Raw genomic sequence first — 24467 nt, 5'->3', positions numbered from 1 at the left:
ATGAGACGGACTTTCCTAAAAACTCAAACCAACGCTGCAAGGATTTTGAAGTATCAGACCATCTGGATTTGTGGACGGCTAAAATAAAAAAAACAATGGTCACTCTCTCTGATGTTTTTAACATTCATGTTAACAGCAAAGACAGGCCTGGAATTTCATCTTTGAGAGGAAAGGATATTTCTTGTTTTGCCAAAGGGCGGCACGTCAATTGAAAATCTCCAAGTCTATGGGAAACTTCTAAAGGGGCACCAAGGCCAATACCTTCATGTTAACAGCAAAAAGGTTCCAAACAGGCCTTGAGTTTCATCTTTGAGAGGAAAGGGTCTCTTTCATTTTGCCAAAGGGCACTTCCATTGCAAATTCTTCAAGTCTATGGGGATCTTCTAAAGGGGCACCAAGGCCAAGACCAGGGGCAACGGAGGCCATGGCCTGTGTGGTCTCCGTTGTTTTTATTTCAGGCCTGTCTCAATAGTTGGATGAACATTCTGGAATACAACGATAACATCTGGAGTAAAACTGCGGGACATGATTTCTCCTACGGACAGCTGAGATAATATTTTAGTTTTCTAACCGAGCTGTTGTAATGATTCAGTACGATGGATGTATATCACATTCAACTTCTGGTTGATTAGTCCCCAAATTTATTTCCAAGATTTTGAAGTGTCGAAGGCAGGGCTTAATGTTTGCACCGCAGAAACAAGACCAGTGATTTTGGCATCGGACCAGTAACAATCACTTCCATGTTCCTTTAGTTTTCTAACCTTGCTGTTGTAATGATTCAGTACAAAGGATCAGCATCCAATGTCTGGTTAGTCCCCCAAATATTTGTTTCCCCATGCAAGTGTCGAAGGCAGGGCTTAATGTTTGCACCGCAGAAACAAGACCAGTGATTTTAGCATCAGATCGGTAGCAAGTCCTTCCATGTTTTTCAACAATCTGATGAGTATCAAATGTAGTCTATGAAATACAAATGAGATAAATTTCTTCTAACTTTGTCTTAGTGCATATATTCAAGTGAAAATAGTTGAATGCTTGCTTTCTCATTTAAAACCTGGACCCAATTTCATAGAGCTGCTTTGGCATAAAAATTTTCCTTACCATGAAATTTCTTCCTAGATAAAAACATGATTACCAACCAAATTTCCACGTGATTTTCAGGATTTGCACACATCAGCGGAGTACCGGCAACAAGCACTATGCAACAAATGGAGATTTGGTTGGTAATCCTGTTTTTATCTAGGAAGAAATTTCATGCTAAGCAAATTTTTGTGCTTAGCAGCTCTATGTAATTTGGCCCTGGTCTTTTACACAAAAAAATCTGATCCAGTAAATAGTTTGAGCTACAAGCCCTGAGATCTTGCAAATATTCCCTTAAAAAATTAGAGCCCCGGAAGATTTTAATATAGTTCTATGCTCATGTATGTATGGGGTGATCATGGTGTCTAGATCAACTGAATGGACATTTTTGCCTGTCTTTGCCCAAATTTTGCAGTGGGTGCTTCAATACATCATCCAACTTTGATTTTTCCCAGGGTCCAGAAACTCCCTTTCAATATTTCCTGAATTCTTTGTTAATTTCCCAAAATGTCTGTAAACTTAGTTACATGCTGATGTGGTGGAGGTATTTTCCCCACCAGAAAATAATTATCAGAAAAGTATCAGAAAATTAGCATGTTACTTTAAGCTGGCCAGGTTAAGGCGAAATGTGAAATAAAGAGTTAATTGATTTCAAAAGAAACAATATTGTCATCACTTTTTTTATATTTTTTTTTTATGGTTTCATTTCTGTAAAGCTTATGATAACTTAATCCACGTAGCGCCCGGTCCTATAGTTGAAAAGACGAGAAAAGATCCTGACCACCCTCAATGCACAACCAAACAAACCTTTATTAATTTTATCAAATTTTTCACTCATTTTTACCAAAAGGATTATCTGTTTTTTGTAAATTAGATCAGACATGATATTAGGTCCTTTGAAAAAAAGTAGGAATATTTTATTAAAAAAAAACAGGCTAAAGTAAGGAACATGGAGGAAGTATATGGTAGGAACAATATCATGCCTGAGATAAAAATTGATTTCAAAACAAATGAAAAAGTGTAGGCAGGATTTTTATAGGATACAGATATTTGTTTGTTTGTTTGCTTAGATGATCTTCCCGTCAAGGGAACTTTGCAAACAACTCCCACAAAGGAATATCAACACCAAGCTGGCAACAGCCACTCTCTCTTCTTCCCTTGTAAACGGAACAATAACAATGTCACGTGAATGTGATCGGTGATGGTGTGATCCGTTTCTAAAAATAGATCTGAAAGGCGCACGGTGCCCAGTAGTATACCTGGGATAATTGTTGGTTACACAAGTAAAGTAACCAGTCTAAAGGCTAAAAAGGAAAATTTGAGGAAGGAGGGAGAAATTTCTTTAAATTACTTCTAAAATTATGTAACCATGGCAGCCGATACTGCATACTTTTTACTACATACTGAGATCATTCAGAAATGTCAATATTTTACCGTCATTTTGGTATCGTTGTTTGTTGCTGTGGTTGGCGAATGGCAGTTTTTAGCGAGCGGTAGCACACATTCAACGAGGCCGGGCATTGAGAGCAAATCAACCCACGAGAATGTCGCGTACCGTCCGGTCATTCTGGTACACGGTGTCTTTGCTGTTAACAATTCGCTGGCTGGTTTAAGGCAGTTTATTACACAGGTAATCACTCGTTGTTGTCGCATTTTGGTCAGCATTATGCATGGATTATACTACTTTTAGCCTTATAATTTCTAGAAGTAGGACTAGGATTATAAAGAAACTTGTAAAGTTTGTTTAAAAATATCTCTTACTTACAATTTTTACATTACACACTACACAGTCACACCATGGAGGTAAATATTTTGGGTACAAGTTGACTTGGGTACTAGCCCACCTTGTTCAGCTTTTAATGGCAACAATGTGGGCTAACTTGGGTACGAGTTGACTTGGGTACGAGTTGACCCGTTTTGGGTAGGTAGACCTCCTTGGTTACACAGTGTAGTGTCAAATTACTCCTACTAGAACTAGTACTGAGACGAACATGGCCAAACGAACCTCATCCTCATAGTTCTAGGGAGTAGTGTCAAATATGATTGTATTGTTTGTAATGATTATGTACTAAGTGCAGTTTTTGTTGTTTTTGTATCGTGCATTAAATCGTATGACTATATGACTCTCACAAGGAAAAACACAAAATATTTATTTGAGTTTATTTCCCATTGATTTATTCCTAAAGTTCCTGTTGTGTTACTGCAGTGCAAGACTTCCTCGTGTAGGCATTATTCACACAATAACAACATGTTATGTTACCGAACTCGTTAGCTAAAAGGGTCCGCTATTCTTTCAAAAAAGTCACACCCACTTTCTCCATGCTCACAGTCACTCACATTATTTTGATCGTCGTGGTTGTGCTGTAAAAATTGTACTGCGATTTAGCTTCCTGTTCTTTTTTTGTAATATTTTTACAAAAATGGTTTTTAAGGTCTGTGCTCCTGCTCTGCAAATAATCTGCATGATTATTCTGGTGATGTGCTGTCTCCAAAATGTAAATTTAGAAGCAGTAAAAACGGTGTACAAACCTGTTATTTTGGTTCATGGATTGTTTGGTAAAGCAAGCTATCAGGAAGAGCTTGAGAACATGGTACTGTTGGTAAGAACTTTATTTATTCTTTGCTAACATTGAATTATATTTTGTTGAATTTTTGTATACATAGTGTCTTGTAGGAATATTTAAAGACCTGCTAGAGCGAAAATGTAAAGTCGTGAACTTTGCTGAACTTCACTTAAAATGTTTTCAATGAATAAGGAAATCGAATCATATGATTATGAATAGATTTCAAGTGTTTAAAAAATACAATCATTTTAAATGCCCTTATCCAGCACTTTTCTGAGAGATTTGCGAAAACCCCCGTTTCGTAACCACTCTCAAAACGTCATAGTTGGGAGCTCCAATTTGTAAAGCCGCTTTGTTGCAGCGTGGAGGTATAACAAAGCAAACTCCCAGACATGACGTCAGCGGCATTGAAGGAATTGAATCACAACCAAGTTGTTGTTTTTTTTTCACAGATTTTTCTGTTTCCCTCTAAATAAAATATGCAAGCTTCCTCATTCCTCATAGGCCTACTCTAGTTCTCAGGTTCTATAAATGAAACCACAAACGAAGCTCTTGGTGTTTGCCTATTTGGATGTTGGGTTGGGTGTCATTTTGGTTTTAGAACTCTGGGCTGTGAAGTTGTACTACATTTTTTTAGCCGAGCTTTGAAAGTTTGCAGCATGATTTCCCTGTTCTGCAAGATTATTTTGGCTTCATGCTGTATGAAAACGACATGCCTTCATCTGGATAATGAGGTGGTTTTTAGACCTGTCATCATTGTCCATGGCATTTTTAGTCGAGCCAGTAAAATGCGACACCTAGAAGAGATGATATCGCTGGTAAGATAAAATAATAATTTAGTGCTTTACAGGTCTGTACAATATTGTATGTATGATAGGTCTCGTTTGGTCTTGGAATGTAAAAGAATATCTTGGACAGGCAGTTTTTTTGAGCAAATAAATTGTTGGTGAATTTATTGTGAGAAAAACAAATTATCTGTTGCAAACTGCTTAACAAATACCAACCAAATACCAACCAAAAACAGACCTACACTGTATGGTATTAGAGTTAAAGAGTTAATAATCTGACGTTTCGACCCTTGCAGAGTCTTTCTCAAAGGCTTTAAATGACAACATTTCATGGTTTTCTTGTTTGAACTAACTTATTTTTTCATCCCTAGGTGCTTTCATCAATTCAAATAAAGTTCAATCTACTTGAGACTGTTGTATAAGGTTTGGTATTTATACTTCATTAAAAAAATCGTTACAAAAACATGTTTTTTGTTTTTACTTTATAGGCACATCCTGGCACCAGCGTTACATCGATTCCGTTATTTGAAGATTTACAAAGTGTGGAACCATTATGGAAACAAGTACCCAAGTTTGCCGCCGCTATGCGTCCCATCATGCAACAGGCTCAAGATGGTGTTATACTCATCTGCTACTCACAAGGTAAGCTTAGCTTGATTTCATAAAGCCTGTAAGCACAAAGAAGAGTATTGCTGAACAGAAACAGGTTACAAGCCAAAATTACATTAAGTTTACCTTGTTCAACAAAGGTAAACTGTTGCGACTGGTGCCCGACCCATTTTTGCTAAGCATAGAAATTTAAGCTGGGCCCGATTTTATAAAGCCTGTAAGCACAAAAACTCGCAAAGCATAGTAAAATATTGCTTAACAGAAATTGATTCCCAGCCAAAATTCCATAAAGCTTACATTGTTGTGACTGGTGCCAACCCACTATTCTTTGCTAAGCATAGAAATTTGCTAAGTAGTATTTTTTGCGAAACAGCTTTATGAAACTGGGCCCTTGTCAACTCGGAATCAGGTAACAGGCAACTTCCTGACCTTATGATTTGTTTAGCACTGTCATTTGGTAGTAAAAGTTTCCTCATAGACGGTGTGACCTCTGACGTCACTTGAAAACCATAACATGATTCGCACGCATACCGCCAGGTAAAACCTTTGTGTTTTGGCAGCCAGCTAGAAGTATACGCAATCTTACCATGACCTACGCGTCTTTTTGCCCGGCGAAACATGACGTGTACAGTGTTTTGTCAGCAGAGGGCGGTTTGAATGTAAACATAGGTTACATCGTCTATAATGAATGTAGTTTTTATTATGTTATTTTTCTTTTTTTGTCTAAAGGTGGAATCATCTGTCGCGGAATTCTGGAGACAATGTCTGACCATAATGTTCACACCTTCATTGCTCTGTCATCACCACAGATGGGCCAGTATGGAGGTAAGACTACCCAGTCTGTTAATTTTGGTTTTAAAGCCATTGGACACTTTCGGTAAACAGTATTGTCCAAAGGCCCACACTTCGTGTATCACAACTTATATATAAAATAACAAATCTGTGAAAATTTAGGCTCAATCGGTCATCGGAGTCGGGAGAAAATAACGGAAAAACCCAGCCTTGTTTCCGCACGTTTCGCCGTGTTTAAAATAAATCCGTAATTCTCGTTATCGAGAATTGAGTTTGTTTTAAGGTTTTCTCAAAAAGTAAAGCATTTCATGTAATAATATTTCAAGAAAAGTCTTTCACCATTACCTTCTGTAAACCCTGTAAGTTATTTGTAAATCTGTGAACTTTTATTTTGTTTTCTATTCCGAAAGTGTATAATGGCTTTAAGTAGGATTTGAAACTTTGCAGGGTGGAAATACGATACGGACAGGTTTGCGGTAACACCATGTAATGACTATCTCTAAAATGAGTTGGGGTGGTTCTGAAAAGATTCGTTGGTTTCAACTCGACGTTTCGATCAGTATGCTCTGATCGTCTTCTGGAGAAAGCTGGATCAGAAGATGATCAGAGCTTACTGATCGAAATGTCGAGTTGAAAGCAACAGTTCTTTTCAGAACCACCCCATCTAATTTTGGGTTTTTCCTTTACACCAATGTGTGTTAGCAGTGTATGCTTTCCCGAGTTTTGTAAAAAAGAAATCACAGGCATGCTACTCAGGTGGGATTCGAACCCCAATACTAGAGCAGTTTCTTACCAACTAAACCACAGAGATAGCTAGAGGTAGTTCAAATACTCATATTTTAGCAGCGGGTAACGCAATGCTAGATGTTAAATTTGCATCGGGATAAAGAGGATTAGATTTGGTTTCTACTCTTACACCAATGTGCGTTAGCACGTTATGCTCGGTACTTTCCGGAGTTCTGTGAAAAAAAAAAAACACAAGCAGGCAGTTCAAATCCGGCTTTATGAAATTGGTTCCTGGAAGACTATCAACAAATGAAATATTGAATGGTGTTATTTTCCTTTTAGTTTCACTTATTTATTGACATGGTAAATTAATCAATCGTTTTATCTCTACTTTACTTCCTCAGATACGTCATACATCCCGTTTCTGCCAAAACTGAAAGCAGATGTTTATAAGTAAGTTAAACTCTCCAATTACATTCTCATGTAATAAATAGGTCACATGACCAAAGTTTCAGTCTTGGTGGCCCGTGTGTGCATTTCGATTTTCTGAAATTATATTTTTTAGGAGCATTCAGTGGCCTGTCCCCTTTTTGATAAACCTTTTGAAGGTCATCTTGGCATAGTGGTATCTTTCCATGCCTTCCATCTCTAGGATTCTAATATTAATAGTATTTGAGTTTCTATACCGCTTTTTTACTCCCGAACCGGCGTCTCAAAGCGCTTCAAATTATTCACTCCTTAAACCATCTCAGCTCCCTGGGGAGTATACAGCCTTGTGCAACAAATGCGCTACTCGGCTAAATCAATCACAAAAACCGTCTCTGCCCTCACAGGTCCCCATTTACCCCTGGGTGGAGAGAAGCAATTATAGTTAAAAAGCTACCTGAGCGGAATGTTTTCAACAGAAATTGTATTTTTACTTGTTTATAATGCACTTGTTCACCATTTTAATGTAATTTTGATATGTGTACACTTCTGAACTTTTCGTAATTATCGATTAAAAAATCAGGCCCCTGCCTAAAGGTTTTTTGAAAAACTAAACAGTGGTTAAGTTCAATTTTCTGAGAGTCCTTGGCTTCATAACCAGAATAAACAAAATGGAATGAAACTTTAGACCTGCATTGTTTCTATCTGAATAAACTGATTACAATAAAACAACAAAAACCTTAGAAGTGCTCCACAAGAAGTAAATTATCAAAGTCTTTCTTCTACTTTTTTCTTTGCCCACTTGCCACCCCCATTAAATTAATCTGGTAATGCCACTGCGGGGGGAAAAAAACACTTGAATGGTTCAAAAACAAAAAGAAATTGAGTTATTAAAAAGACTTACAAACAGACTGTATCAAACATTTTTTCATTGCTTTTTCTTACAGATTCTGTTACCATGCTCTTGGTCAAGATGTATCCATATGTAACTATTGGAATGGTATGTGTTTTACAAAACTATTACAATTGTACAATCAGCCTTTTTCCTTTATTAGCTCATCGCTTTTTTCCTCTCGATTTATTTCAAGGTCTTGTTTGTTTATTTAGGAAAAACACAGTTTGTTCTCTTTGTCAGTTTCATTTGGAGAATGACTGTTTTCCTAAAATTGTTATGCAAGTTGCCTGACACACAAGGCCTGAAGGCCACTTCAAGGTGTGGGCTACAATTATTTTATTCCAGAGGCCGTTGCCACCTACTCCACCTAGGACTGAAACAGGGTTACCCCTTTTACAGTCCATACGTATGTAGGCTTGGGTATCATCAATCCGAAGCCTGGCCGGTAGAGCAGAAAGCACTACATCCTAAATTTTACGGTGCAAGTGTCGCGACCAGAGCTTGAGTCCGGTACTCTTAACCGCTTGGGGACGACACGCCACAGACAATCATGCCAATCATTTACTTATACATGTAGTCTTAGTATAGCCATACAGTTCAGTTGTTATAATAAAGCATTGCGTATATTTGACCAAAGAGAAGATATTTATATGAGTTTTATTGGTTTTTATCATCACCTATCTCTATGTGACACCCTCATATTGTAAGTGATTACTACCAAATTTTATACAAAGTTTTTTTTCCTTCCCCCCCCCTTTCAGATCCTCATCATCAATCTTTGTACCAGCAAGGCAATGACTATCTTCCAGTCCTTAACAATGAGACATTGAACACCAACAGCCAAGGTATTATATCAATAATAATAACAGCAACAATTATACTTTGCACATTTCCACCGATAGTTTGCTTTTCCAAGAGTCCTTGCTGACAACTAGAACTGTGCCACAGAATGCTCTTGTTCATCCCAAATCTTGCTCAAAATAGTTTCATTATAAAAGAAGTGAATATTAAAATTAATACAGTTAGATTAATTTTAGGATTTTGAAATCTTGTGGATTTGTTTGTTTTATTTGGTTGTTTATGGTAATTTTTTTCAAATATTTTCCTTGTCTGAATAACAGATTGGAAGGCAAATTTTCTGCGGTTGAAGCAAATGGTTATGATTGGCGGGCCGAATGACGGAGTCATCACCCCCTGGCAGTCAAGGTGAGAGCGTTGATATAGATTATGCCATATCTCGGCCGAGCACCGGGCACCAGCTATGGGGTTTCTGGTCATGAGTGAGGGTTTGAGTCTTGGGCCTGCAAAAAGTAAACTTATCAGAATTGGGTTACTGGCTACATGTTACATGCACCATTTGTGACTGGTGTCCTGCTCATTTCTGCAAAGCAGAAAACTGTCAAGAATTATATTTTGCTGAAGAAGTTCTATGCAATGCGACCCTGGGGTCGATATTCAAAAAGAGACAGGGGTCGATTTCACAAAGAGTCCCAACTTAGGACTAGTCCTAGGAGATATACAAATTGCATGGATAGTCCCAAGTTAGGACGAGATTACTCGTCCTAACTCGAGATAAGACTAGTCCTAACTCTTTGTGAAATCCACCCCTGGACTAGCCGTAACTTTGGACTAGTCCTAGGAGATACATACAACAAGCGAATGGCTAGATCTAAGTTAGGTTGAGTATCTTGTCCTAACTCGAGATAAGACTAGTACCCCTGGTCATATTCACAGTATTTAGATCAGGAAGATGATGCTCAAAAACTTATATGATAATCATGGATGATAATTGTTTCAAAAAAACAGGTACAAAATGATAAGTTACTATTCTGCTTACTGTGATTCATTTCCACACTTGGTAAATTTTGATTACATAACCTTATTTAATTGATTCCTATTTTCTTTTTGCAGCCATTTTGGATTCTATGACGACAATGAGAACATTGTGGAAATGAGGGACCAAGAGGTATGTTATAAATTGAGAACAACTTTTATTTCACACTTTCACAGCGTGTCATGGCCACGCGGTTAAGAGCACCGGATTCAAGCTCTGGTATTTGATCAGCAGAGTGTGGGTTCGAATCCCAGTTGTCACACTTGCTACATAAATTGGGGAGGTAGTGCTTTCTGCTATACCAGACAGGCTTCTGATGGATGATACCCAAGCCTAACTCGGTATGGACTGTAAAGGGGGTAACCCTGTTTCAGCCCTAGGAGTAGGTGGCAACGGCCTCTGAAAAAAAAATTGTAGCCCACACCTTGATGTGGCCTTCAGGCATTTTGTGTCTGGCGAGAGTGAAGCATCTTGTAGTAAGGAATCCTTTTGTTCCTTGAAGAAAAGTTCACAATCTTGTCAAACATCCAGCCAAATATCCTGTAATGAGGTCTTGCATCATTTCATTTGTTATTAAAAAGCTGTTGTAATTTAAGACTTTTTTTTTAAATGACAACATCCACAAACTGTGGTCTGTACTTTTCAGTGTTTACTCCAGGTCACAATTTTATGTAGCGCTACTTCTGCACAAAAACTAGCTAAGCACAACAAAGCCATGCTTACCAGAATAAGGTTACCATCCCACATAGCATGTCCAATGTACAACCTGTGACTGGTACCCTGCTTACTTTTGCTCAGCAAAAACATTTTAAGCACTGTTTTCTGCTAAGCAGGTCTGTGAAATATGGCCCTGGTTTCAATTATGTGATTGAGTATTTCAAACCAATTTAAAAAACTAAAGATCCTGCTATGTCTATTTTGTAAATTCACTTGATTCTGTTTACATGTTTTCAGATTTACAAATATGATTCATTCGGGCTTCAAACTCTGGACAAACGGAACGCACTGAAGACCTACAACGTATCTGGTGTTAAGCATACTAACTGGCATCGCAATCAGACTGTATTCGATAGTTGCATTGAACCATGGCTCTCTTAATCTACCTTCTGTTGGCGGGACGGCAAACCATGAGGTTAGAGCATTTATACCGTTGGCTTTTGCGTTAATCCCAGGGAGCGATTTCATTCAACAATTTTGCAAGCAAAACAATTTGCGTGAATTAGCGTGAACGTATTTGGTGCACACTGAATGCCAATAATGACCAGCTGACACATTTTGTGTAGCATTTTGTTCTACTATACAAGGGAAATCGCTAAATGTTAACAGAATTCAACTGAAAAGGAACATCGTAATATAATCTGTAATAATAATTTGAATAAACTTCTGGATGTGCCTTCCGTTAATTTTACCACACAGTAAAACGCTTTCTGCACCTTGCACTGTCAGTTACTTATTCACAGACAACTTATCACCCCATTAAACGCATGAATTCCTTGTATACTTTCCTTTGAAACAACAATCAAGTATAATTGTGGCCTAGTGGATAAGAACACCGAACTCAAGCTCTGGTGTTTCTGATCAGCAGAGTGTGGGTTTGAGTCCCTGTCGTGGAAACTTGTGTCCTTAAGCAAGACACTTAATCATTATTGCCCCATCCTTCGCATGGGACATAGAGCGGAAGGTCAAGTGTGTTGTGTAATGCACATAAAAAAAAAAACAGTGTACTTATCGTGAAGAGAAGGGGTTGGACCCGGTATTCCTGGTTTGATTGGCTGCATTTTGCACCACAGCACCTTGTTAACAATTACATGGTATCTATGACATGAGCCATTGCCTGGTGAGGTATCAATATATATTTGGTTTGCGGTAACACCATGTGTGTTTCTATTTGCCAGGTAGAGTTTGGTCTTTAGAGAACTGTTCTATAGTCTACCACCACTTAGTAGATTTTTCGGAAAGTTCGGCAGGCTTTTGACTGCTATCTGGGCGGAGGGTAGAAAATCGGCTGGGACTATGTAAACGAATAGGTATTATACTTCACGTATCTCCACATTATCTTGTAGGAAAATACTAACGGCACATAGGGACATCATGGTGATATGCGCTATATAAGAATGGGTATTTAATATGAATTATGAAACACTGTGTCATCCTGCCGATAAAGACCATAGCATCGGTAAAAAATTACTGGTAGGGAAATAATTTCCAGCGTTGATTAAAAGTTAAACATTTATGTGTAAGTCTTTTCACATTACATGTGATTCAGGGTTTTTTTCTCAAAAAGATTTCATTTGAAACTTAACTTCCGGCGAAGCCTTCTTAAATTATGTAGTATTTTATATTCAGTTATAGTTTTGTATTACTCAGATTTGGATAAATAGTTTACTCTTATCAAAGTTTGTACAATTTTTGGTATGAAGTTTTCAGATTTATCTATATCAAATATTAGTTGGTTTGTTTTATTATAAAAATAGTTATCCAGAGTGTATTTTGTTAAACAAAAGTTTAAAATTATTCAAGATAAGTGTGGTTTTTAATGAAGTTAAATCAACATTTTATGCTGATAAAGATTTTATAATTATTTGTAAATTTCTGAATTGTTTCCATTTTTGGGAAAATAATTCGTTTTTTTTTTACAAAATAAAATAAAATAACTTTTATAATTTGATATAATATGCAAGAATTTGTAAATACGACAATAGTTGCGGAGTTATTTGCTTTCAAGAGTATAGAAAATTTTTAATCTTAAAAAAAAAAAACGAAAATGTACTGTAAAGTCTAAAAATTATGTTCAGTGTCATCTACAAAATATTTACTGGTACTTAAAGTCATCTGTTTTTTTTTTTACAAAATGGTGACTGCAAGGTTCCTATGACTCAACTTTTCAATAATAGCATTACGGTACGCAGGTATGATACTCCTGCTTAAAGCCATTGGACCCTTTCGGTTAAAAAAAAAACAAATAAAAGTTCACAAATTTACAAATAACTTACAGGGTTTACAGAAGGCAATGGTGAAAGACTTCTCTTGAAATATTATTCCATGAAATGCTTTACTTTTTGAGAAAACAGCAAAACAATATAAATTCTCGTTAACGAGAATTACGGATTTATTTTAAACACATGTCATGACACGGCGAAATGCGCGGAAACAAGGGTGGGTTTTTTGTTGTTTTCTCCCGACTCCGATGACCGATTGAGCCTAAATTTTCACAGGTTTGTTATTTGATATAGAAGTTGTGGTACACAAAGTGTGGGCCTTGGACAACACTGTTTACCGAAAGGGTCCCATGGCTTTAAAGGCAGAGGACACTATTGGTAATTACTCAAAATAATTATTAGCATAGAACCTTACTTTGTAAAGAGAGGTTGATAGTACAAAACATTGTGAGAAACGACTTCCTCTGTAGTTTTTGAGAAAGAAGCAATTTTCCACGAATTTTATTTTGAGACCTCAGATTTAGAATTTGAGGTCTCGAAATCAAGCATCTGAAAGTGCACACGTTTGTGTGACGAGGGTGTTTTTTCTTTCATTATTATCTTGCAACTTCCACGACCGATTGAGCTCAAATTTTCACAGGTTTGTTACTTTTTGCATATGTTGAGATACACCAACTGTGGAGACTAGTCTTTGACAATTACCAATAGTGTCCAGTGTCTTTAAGTCTGATTTTCGATTTCTGTATGCCCGTGTGTTTTATTTCAATATATTTAGGCAAGTGGTATTTATTTTTCTGCTTTCAATGTGTTTGTTGTGCAATGTTTTATTATAGCATGCTGCATTTTTAATTCTGTAGTAAGCAATTTGAGAAAATAAAATAAAATGACAGTTTGTTTCAAAGTCTTGTATTTTGGTTGCAGAGAATTGCCAGTAATAATCCTATATCTTACCTCTTTAATTATAAGAATGTAAAAAAATGTATTTAAAGGCAGTGGACACTATTGGTAATTACTCAAAATAATTATTAGCATAAAACCTTTCTTGGTGACGAGTAATAGGGAGAGGTTGATGGTATAAAACATTGTGAGAAACGGCACCCTCTGAAGTGCCATAGTTTTCGAGAAAGAAGTAATTTTCCACGAATTTGATTTCGAGACCTCAGATTTAGAACTTGAGGTCTCGAAATCAACCATCTAAACGCACACACCTTCGTGTGACAAGGGTGGTTTTTTCTTTCATTCTTATCTCGCAAGTTCGATGACCGATTGAGCTCAAATTTTCACAGGTTTGTTATTTTAAGCATATGTTGAGATACACCAACTGTGGAGGCTAGTCTTTGACAATTACCAATAGTGTCCACGGCCTTTAAAGAGATCGTGATATTTGGAGACTGGTACAAGCCCAATTCAGTAGTTCATGGCTGAAACAGAGCTCCGAGACGACCGGTGTTGAAGTCGTAACCTTAAAGTCCGAGACCGTGACCTCCTCATCCGCAAAAACCACAAAATCATTTTTGAGATTGTCTCGAGACGCTCTTGAGCCAATATCACAGTGCTGTTTATTGGAAGCTAACTTTAGCAGAAAAATTTGCTCAAGCCCGAGCGTATTTCACAGGTTGCGCGTTCACCATGGATTTGCATTGTATGTCACATATTTTCATACAGTAAGCATAGGAGGGTTAGCATACCTTTCCAGGTGCTAATGGTTAGCAATGTTATGAAATGGAAACTTGCGTAGTAAGCACAAAATCAGCCGTTAAGCAGGTCTATGAAATTGGGCCCAGTCTCGAGACCTACAACACTATAAAGTACAGTTGGTTCTTTGTTAATTTTTTTTTAAAAAGAATTCACAGTAGACACCTTGTTGCCATGCCAGCGTGAGCCCTGGTTGATAAATGATAAATTGATATATCAAATAAGTTGTTAACGAGGTCGCCCCAACCTGACCTCAAAGTCATCTATCGAGGCCGACACTGGTCTAAGCAGTCCATCCCTCTCTAACACTTTGCTTGTTAGAGACAGATAGGCACAGCTCATTAAGTCGTCATGGTAGTGAATGACCAACAATTGATGAAGTCTAATATTTAATTATTCACACACCCCAAACACATCTACATAGCAACACCTGACATGACAACTTGTTGATTACCGAGTAATTCCTAATATCTGTGTTGCTAAGGCATTATTAAAATGTATTGCGCCATTTCTACATATTCGGAGTAATTATTTGTCAGAGTTATTCAAATAATGAGGGGACGTTTATTTGTTCGGTCGCATTGTGCCATACTTGGACTCTGTACGTTTGATTGTTGTTATGTAAACATGCGACCGTTTCAACATTCACGAGAGCTTGGGGCGTGTCTCTTCATCTATGCAGGAGTTGATTTGCATATTTATAATCACAAGCTGATACTGCCAAGGTCTATACTTAGGGGCCATTTTTTTCCCCGAAACTGCTTTGATTGAAAACAATATTGTCAACAAAATAAAAAAGAACTTTCATTACAAACGGACATACTCTGAGTGAAATATTTAATACTTGTGTTCAAAATATACAGAAATGTAGAAATTGTGTCTTCTTTGGCATTCATACACTAATTCCTGCGTTGAGTTTTGATAAACGGAAAAAAAATGCTACTATTGTAGTGAAAGTGTGAAATAAATAATTATTAGTAGACGGGTGCCTGCAGACTCAAGGTTCATATTAAACAACAAGACCATCAGACTCTACTCCAACTGAAATGTTTTTCGGCAAATAATTACAAAACTAACAAACTTCTGGTGCAAGCCACAAGGAAATGACTCTTGTCAACATTTTAAAATTAAAGTGAAAAAAAAAAAAATCCTGCTCGATCGGTGTAAAACCAAATTGTACATTTGATGTTGAATACTTAAATAAATCTGATGTAATACTTTATTACTAACCATACTGGTCCCAATTTCATGGCTCTGAGTTACCATCGAATTCTGCCCTTACTATCACCATTGTGTAAGCGAAAGTACATAGTAACTTGGGGTATGTACAATTCCCTGCTAGTGAACGATTTCCCTTGTATAGCAGAGCAAATTGCTGTGCAAAATGTGTCAGTTGCTATACTCAAAAGTCGCCATTTTCTCCTCAATATTAGCATTCTGTTCAGCAAAAATATTTTGCTCAGCAAAAATGGTGGATGAAATTGTTCCCTAACTGCTAATCTGTGAAATACGTTTGATAATAGCGCAGAATTCCCTGCTTCTGTTTGCGTTGATTCTTTGTTTGCGGTAAGCAGAGCCATGAAATTTGGCCTAGGTTTATAGGGTAATGGTCTCTAAATTGCAACCCCACTTCTGACACCGAATCATCCAGCAGACTGACAATTAGGAGAAGTCCCGCTTCCCACAGAGCCATTCTGCTCGCCGGCAACATCAGTCCTTTCATTCTCAGAGTCTCGGACCTCTTCAACTTTGACCTCTGGTTTGACCTCTGTAGGGCTGTCATTAAATCTCACTCTTACATGTCTTTTGTCCTTTTCATTGTTTTTCTGGCTAGCTTTGGAGTCATCCTCATGACCTTTGACATGTTCATGAATATTCAAATTTGATCGAGAGTTTGTTTCAGGACTCTTGTCTTCACATTTGTTGTCCACTGAGTGCGGTACATAACCATTCACATCTGAAGCCTGAGTTTCTTGTTGATCTTTGGTGTCCTGTAGACCTTGAAGGCTAGAGTTTCTGGAAGTCTCTTCTTCTGGTACGGCGAAAGGAAGACTTGATTTTGCATTTTCGGTTTTGTTTCTAGCATTGAGCGCTGGTTGATCTGATCCTTCACTCAGAGTTGAAGACGATCCTCTTTCACTTGCTACAACAACAAAAAATAGATGCACAAAATGAAATTAGAAAATAGAATTTGCTTTTACAAACTGCTTACCAACCAAAGGGACCTATGGTATCCATGCAGCAAATAGTTTATGGCCTGATGTTTCAAGAGTTTTTCTTGAATGCCTTCGAGAAAGATTCTGCTAGGGTCGAAACATCAGGCCATTCTCTATTTTTTTGCAAAACAAAATTGTTCACACCAAAATACACAAACAAAACTTTAGCCCTAAGTTGCTAGAGTTCAAACCTAAGCCTGTCAACCTTTTTTCCAATTAAAAAAACTTAAAACAAACTTGTTTTTTTACAGTAATTTTTGTGAGTAATTACCAGTTGTCTCCAGTGCCTTTAACTATTTTTTTTTTGCAAAACAAATTTACTCGCACAAACACACATACAAAACTTGAGCCTTAACTCTGCTAGTGTTGAAACGTCAGGCCATAAACTTTGTTTCCAAATTAAAAACACTTTAAACAAAATCGTTTTCTAACCGTGAAAAAAAAGGATTTCAGGCCAGTATTATGATGCAGTTTCTTTTGGGGAACATTTCTTTTCGTTGCTTTATCAATAACATCACAGAACCCATGTTTGGATATGGAGGGAGTAAATTGTCTGTTCATGATGTAGACTGTAAATCTGTACATTTTACCCTTGCATGCACCTTTTTTGATTGGGGGGGGGATACTTTATCTTAAGGACACATTGGTTTTTTTTGGTGCAAATTGGGACCCTCAAAAACCCCCAGATCACAATAGCACCATAAAGTCCTCTTCCCATTTCAAAAAACTGTGTGCTCATGCGATCTTTATTCCTCATTTCACAACTCATTTCATAAAAGGATATAAACTTGTCCCTGGCGACCAGCCCGACACGCATGAAAGATACAGCAATTCCCTCTGATTCACAGATTACTGAAAAGGTGTTTGTTGAAAAGCGAAATAATGGTTTACTCCCAAGGCTAAAAACACAATGATTGAAAAGACCTCTTTTATCCTGATTATATAGGACTCACTACAAAGTAGATTAATTGTATGAGGGTCCAAACGGGAATTTCCCTTAAAAAGCCTGTCTCCTCTATAGGGTTTTATTGCTGCAGCCCATAGTCCAACCACCAGAACTAATTAGGCAATCGGCAAGCGATAAAGTCCAATTGGATCAGGCACTTTGATAACATCAACTTAATTTCACAACAGCAAATGAAAAAGACATTTTGGTCCAGATTTTGTCAAATGATAAAACCTTGGTTGATACAATGTAAGTTAGTCAAAACCCAAATATTTTTCCTTTGAATGAATGAAAAGAACCAAGGTCTATCATAGCTTTAAATGTTGTTCCACATTTATTTGTTTTATTTTTAAATTTGTTATGTTTTATTTGTTTGGTATGGGTTTGTGGTTTTTATTGGGGGGTGGCTGGTTAAGTTCTTTCAAAACCTCAAGGATTATTTTTTGTGATTTTCAACCTTTTAAACTACCGTTCCAGCTGATTAAATTAACTTTATTGCAAATAAAAAGAAGCTTGTCGACAGAAATTCTGTGTGTTTGACAACGGCTTTTTGATTTGTTTGTTTTTCTGTTACCTTAGCAACAAACACTTGGAGCGTATTCATCTATTTTTATCACAAACCAATGAAAGAAAATTCTGTCTAGTCGGAGTATGTTCTGTTTTTTCTTGTACAATGAATGAACAGGAAATGTGGTTGTGGTTTACCTGTGTACTATTAATGGCAAGGTCGAATTATAAATCGATGAAAATAACTTAATATTTATTCCATTAAATTTATCCCAAGAGGCTTTAACAAAAGAACTTCCAAAAATCTTGCTGTTTATCCCTCTAGAGCACCGGCATTGGTAATCTTTATTGATTTTTTTTTTTCAGGAAAGAATTCAGAATTTATTTTTTCAGAAACAGCAATAACATGTTTTTTTTTTTTTTAGAGTTGGAGATTTTATGTTGTAGATTCCCATGAAAAAGTCAATTTGGTCCCATACTTTTTTTTTTACCCTCTTTTCTGAGCAGAAATATTGGGCCCTTTGCGACCGGTGTGAGCTTTTTGGTATAGGCCGCTTGTGGCCACTATGGTCTCCACTCTCTACTCTCTGTACTCTCAAAGAAGGGGAAATTTCACTCTCTTGTCCGAGTGGTGTCCGTTTCGCTCTTTTGAGAGTGAAAGTCAATCTGTATCATGCTTTTTGAGTGAAATTGGAATGAACTTCACTCTAAATCGAGTTGAAAGTACCCATCTTTCACTCCTAAAAGAGTTGTCCACCATATGGCTCTTTGCAAGAGTGGTATGGCGGACAAAACAAAAACTCTTTTACATTAAGAGAGTATGGTTAATTTACATGACATTTCCTCACAGCTTGATATGCATACTGGAGAACTGGAGAACTAGAATAAATTTAATACCTTTGTTTACAGATTACTGTAAACTGCAAAACACGATTACACACTAAAATTCAAGCTGCTGACAAAAGATTATAACATTGGGTCAATGCCACACGCCTAAATATAGTCAGTACTTGTTTGTATAGGGGCTGTTTAATTAAGGCTGACTATGGCATGGGGTCGGGATAGTTATTTTTATCAACATATTGATTTCAATGCTGCAGTGAGCCAACAAGCTCTTTCTGTTTCAAGTCACTTCAGCACAAAGTGTTTTGCCTGCTGTGGCATGCCTTTGTGTTTCACAGTTTATTTATAATTTTGGGAAATAGGCCTATGCAGAGGTACGCATTTTAACCTCATAGGAACAAAAGAGATTGGTGTTAAGTTTTTTGCTTCGGGATGAAGAATATCGTTTTTGTTTTTACCCTTACAACCATGTGTATTCAGCACTGCAAAAAGCAGTACTTTCTGGAACTGTGAAAACAAAACACAGGAAACCTCTCGGATGGGATTCGTTGCAGTACCAGCTGCCACTGCTAGTGTGGTGGTCTAGTAGTAAGACATTTATCTACTCTAGCAATGCAATGGTCGGGGGTTCGAAACCAACTCAAGTGATTTGCCTGTGAATTGCTTTTTCACAGAACTCGGGGGAAATCACTGAGACACAGTGCCTCATTTCAATCAGGGTATGGGTTAAAAACCAAACTATAAAAGAGATGGGAGAAATTTATTTTAGAATTTAAATGAACAATTCCCAAGTCTGACTTAAATCAAGGGGAAGGGGGGGGGGTGGCTGGGTATCATGGGTAATACTTATTTGACATACCGTTAGTAGAGCCGTTCATAGCCGAGTTAATTAAGAATCCTCGCCCTGACCGATATGATCTCTCTGTTGATGTAGTTGACATCATCTCCTTCTCTGCTAATGTGTTATAGGCCATCGTCTAAATCAGAAAAGGGATTCAATTAAAAGCTAATTTATAGAAGACTGATGTAATTTAAAACGTGGACACTCTACAATTGTCCGTTATTGACTGATTTGGGAATTAAAACAGCCTAGCTTGTTTAGACCATGGAACTTTTTATAGCTCCATGGTTATAGACAGGGATTTCTGTTGATTCTGTCTGTTGACCTTCTACCCAGGAAGCAATGCTCAATAATCAAATAGTTGCTTGGTAATCACTCTTACAATTAATGGCAGTAATACTTGGTTAGAATCCTAGATAGGGCAGCTTTTGACAGTATACAGCATTTTGAAAATCATTTCACTTTGAAGCAGTGTGGTTGCGGTAAAATTTATCAGTTTTTTTACCGCAAACAAATTGAACCTTAGAAGGGTTACTGAAAGTAACGTCTTTCAGGTCGTGTACCATGTATTCACATTACGGATTATTCTCCTGCATGGCCGAATCGCTTCGGATTTTCAAGTGATATCTCAAATACGAAATCACCTTTCGACATAATTTTGTTTTCACAGGTTAGTAGGGTTAAAACAAGCAACAGTTCCAAAAACCAAGGTCTACTTTGCCTTTAAAAGTCGTTGTATTTCAGGAGAGTCACTGACTGACAAAAAAGTCTGAAACTGGACTCAAGATCTTAGGAGATACATTACAATGATGGCCCTGGATAACCCCTGGAGTTATAGTTAGACCCAGGTCAAAATTCCAGTTGAACCTAGTTAAACTGGGTTTAACTGGAACTAGTTGAAACCAGTTGATAAACTAGTTAAACGCAGTTAAAACCAGTTGGTTTAATATGGAAAATGGACAGAAACCAACTGGTTTATAATTTCAATCTAGTTAAACACAGTTAAACCTAGTCAAAACCAGTTGGTTAATATGGAAAATGGACGAGTTTGATCACTATCCAGTTGAACCAGTTGACCCCAGTTAACTAGGTCCAACTGGAATTTTGACCTGGGGATTCAGAGGAGCTTTGGGGGACAATATCCTCCGTGCTAATGGAGAAAAATACAGCCATACAATTTTTACAAGACTTCAAAATGTCTGAATTCAGATAAAAGTCTGAACTTTATCATCCCTGTTTTTATTTTACCTGTGCGAGTTTGTTGGCTTTAACATGGCGATCTGAGACCGACTTGTTCCTTCTATTTCTTGCTTCATCCCGAGATATGAGATCACCTCTTAACGTGTTCGGTGAAGGAACTGGTTGAACTGTGGGGGGAAAACAAAACGCAAACAACTTTGACTTATGAGTCTCTGAGAAACATCAAACTGAATTTAAAAATATCAACTGCCCCAAATAAAACATTAACTAATAGTTTGGTGGAGATACTCGACAAACCCAATGCTCTAAAGTTTCAGACTTGGAAGAGGAGTGATCGACCAGGGGTCGATTTAAGGGGTTTGGGTACTTTTTCAAAATGTCCATAGATTTACATTAAACTTACAGGGTTTGAAGATAATGATAGTGGAAAGCTTCCCTTCAAATATTAATTACTGAGGTGCTGTAGTTTTTTAGGAATGAGTAAAACAATGTCATGAAAATACGTTTGTAATGCTTAAAATAATTTTCGTCTCATTGGACGAAAATTATTTTCATGACATTGTTTTACTCATTTCCCAAAAACTACAGCACCTCAGCACGTAATATTTTCAGGGAAGCTTTCTACTATCATTATCTTCAAACTGTGTAAGTTTAGTGTATATCTGTGGACATTGTGTTTTTTGTCCTACAAAAAGTCGTACACCCTTTAACAAAGAGCTAAGATTGTACTTTCATGGGTGAAAAATGTTGTAATCCTGTTAAAGTTCAACTGTTCAACAGAATGAAATACAACACAAGTCATAAACTTGTTAATTTGGCAAAGCTGGCCTAACCTACGTGACAGGCTGGGCGTACATTGTCTATAGCAACAACTGCTATGGGCTAGTAAACATTAACTCTCAACATGCCCTGTGGGCTTCTGTCAGAACATACAAAGGATCAACCGAGTCTTTACAGGAACACGTTGCCTTGGATCGGACGAGTTGCTCTATACAAAGCGTTTATAACCGTTTGTTATAAAATGCATGGTTGGAAAGGTGTTTTAAAAGTAGAATACAATGATCCACACAAACATGCCTCGAAATTGCGTGGTTTTCCTTTTACTTTGCGAACTAACCCGGTCGGCCATTTATGCGGGTCAAAAATTTGACTCTCATAAATGGCCGACCGTGTTAGTCGACGAGGTAAAAGGAAAACCGTGTAATTTCGACGCATGTTTGTGTGGATCATTGTATTCTACTTTTACAACATCTTTCTACCCATATGCATTTGATTAAAAACGGTTCCAAACGCTTTCCAAAGACCAACTCGACTGATCCAAGGCAACGTGTTCCTTTAACGTTATTCACAGCTGCTTTCATTCAGTACAAATTTGTTCTGTAAAAGTAAATACCAGGAACAATTTGTTATGTTTTACCTTATTATGAGGCTGTATAAATTATTGTAAACAAACTTTGCAACATTATTTGCTTATCATTTTCAGATGTGAATGACAAACTGTTTAGTATTTAAATGTGGACTATAATTAATCAGGACAGCAATTTAACTGGGGTCCCTTGCTGAACTTTAGCATTGTTGTAATGCAAGCGAACTTTGACAGTAGACAAAATAATTGTTGTCCTTTCTTAAGCCCCTTTCACACGAGAGCAATTTAGCAAGGGTCCCTTGCTAAATTGTAGCATGGTTGTAGGATTTTACAAAATGCACCTCGTGTGAAAGGACAATAATTTCTCTTGTGTGAAAGGGGTTTATTAAAACTTGGAGGCAAATAGAAGCCAACAGTTCACTAGGTGACAGATGACTATAGCCCGTGCAGGTGGGCTACTTTACAAACAGTAAAGGTACAAGGCCTGGTATACATGATGTCCTAACGCACTTTTGTAAAAAGTTAACAAGCAAATACGAAATTATAATCTCCATAGTGACATGTCTGTAAGCTCAGCGCACCCTTGTCAACCTTATCGGGGTCTCAATCCAAAGTAAATAATGATCGCTTGCTGTTGAATATAGCTGGACGCTGTGTAAACTGATCGTGTGTGAATTTCCATCAATTAATGGACATCATAGCTTTATTGACTGTGGAAACTTGTGAAAATATGCAGGGATTGGATTAAAGACATCCTCAGTATTCAAACTACCTTAATTCAAAGTTTAGATAACTGCTTAAACTGAGCATGTTTCCTGGACATTGAATTACAATTACATGGAAAATGCTGATATTTGAGTACCCATAGTTCTGGGTGGTGGAATTAGAGTAAGATTTTGGTTGTCTTGTATTTTTGATACATACAATTATAGACCTTTGTATGTATCTTCAAAGCTAACACAGTGGTGGGCAAAACTATGGGGGCAGTTAAAGCAAAAAGGTACATGAATTTATCACCAACAAAGTATGACAAGAAACTTAAGCACAGACAAGGTCAAAATTTACACATTTACTCTCAATAATTTATGTATGTCAATTTTTTGTTGTTGTAATATCTCAACTAGTTCTGTTGCTGCTTCTACAAATTAACTCCATATTAAATAATAAGCACTTAATTAATCAGTCATTTTGTTGCTGTTAGAATCATTTTAATGCAAACTAACAAAAAATATTTCAGTCATCAGATTATTTGAGTTCCAACATTCCACATTAAAATACATAATTAAACTATGTTGACTTTCTCTTTTTAATTTGTAAACCAACAATACAGAGTGGGCATGTTAATTGGATTATTTATTTACAGTACAACAATCAGTTCTTGTTTTCTTATTTATCTTTTGGTTAAAAGCGAAAGTCATTGTATAGCAAAATAATATATGTTCCTCGATTGTGCACCACACGCAGTAGAACAATTTATAACTTATAAGTTGCGACAATCGTTACCATCCATCCTCTATCACAAACGACGGTCGACATATTATGGAGGATGAAGGGTTACGATTATCGCAACTACTAAAATACAAAGTTATTTCATTTTTCACTTACCCTTGCTGTTTTTTCTATCAGCTGCTATCGATGCAATACATCCCATCCTCATATCCAAATTGTCAATGTTCAATTCCGCTAAAAAATAACTACATATTATTTGAACTGCTAATAATCAAAGAAGATAAAACAAGTTCAGCTTCGAAAAGTGTTGCGAAATAACTACTCGGATAGCGTGTCTACCGTAAAACCACACGCGGGGGAAATGACACTTTACACCCGGGAACTTCTGCTGGTAGTACGGCCTCGCTCTGTAGTTACTGGTGAAATCTCGCAATAAACAGTCCAAAGAAATTCCGTCATCAAGCAATCAAAAACTCCACTGAAAGACCCAGTGACAGGTCCACGCCAGTTCCGTATTCAATAGGGCAAAAGTTTGGCAACTGAACAACTTCTGAGTGCAGTACAAAAGCTAAAATCGGACAAAGATCAGAGCATTTTAATCCCCATACGTCATCAAATCACACGTCATTCAGTTTTGTGTGTAAATCCGTGACTGGGCGGCCGGATCGATAACGCACAACAAGTGTGAGGTTTATCTGTGCATTCTACACGTAGTGTGTAGTGGCCGGTTGTCAATCAAGCATTGTATGGCGCA

At 37.2% G+C, this 24467-nt stretch overlaps 2 protein-coding genes across 3 annotated transcripts; one reads left to right on the top strand and one right to left on the bottom strand.

The window, feature by feature from the left end:
- Nucleotides 1–12707, top strand: LOC117302927 (lysosomal thioesterase PPT2-A-like). Of its 2 annotated transcripts, none has more exons than XM_033786916.1 (9): nt 1–2707; nt 4918–5071; nt 5768–5863; nt 6961–7009; nt 7930–7982; nt 8639–8722; nt 8999–9083; nt 9789–9843; nt 10666–12707. In XM_033786916.1, the coding sequence occupies exons 1-9, from the start codon at nt 2447–2449 to the stop codon at nt 10807–10809; spliced, it is 981 nt and encodes a 326-aa protein (XP_033642807.1). In that variant the 5' UTR covers nt 1–2446; the 3' UTR covers nt 10810–12707. The 2 variants fall into 2 exon arrangements, with proteins under 2 accessions (XP_033642807.1, XP_033642808.1); XM_033786917.1 differs by lacking the exon at nt 1–2707 and adding an exon at nt 4127–4459.
- Nucleotides 12708–13951: 1244 nt separating this feature from the next.
- Nucleotides 13952–24326, bottom strand: LOC117303510 (myb-like protein X). The gene is made up of 4 exons (XM_033787734.1): nt 23870–24326; nt 20947–21065; nt 19717–19834; nt 13952–16488 (listed from the first exon to the last, which is right to left on the bottom strand). The coding sequence occupies exons 1-4, from the start codon at nt 23919–23921 to the stop codon at nt 15989–15991; spliced, it is 789 nt and encodes a 262-aa protein (XP_033643625.1). The 5' UTR covers nt 23922–24326; the 3' UTR covers nt 13952–15988.
- Between the last annotated feature and the right edge of the window lie 141 nt (nt 24327–24467).

Source organism: Asterias rubens, chromosome 19 (assembly GCF_902459465.1).
Source record: "Asterias rubens chromosome 19, eAstRub1.3, whole genome shotgun sequence".
NCBI lineage: Eukaryota > Metazoa > Echinodermata > Asteroidea > Forcipulatida > Asteriidae > Asterias > Asterias rubens.
This window is presented reverse-complemented; position numbering and strand designations above follow the sequence as displayed.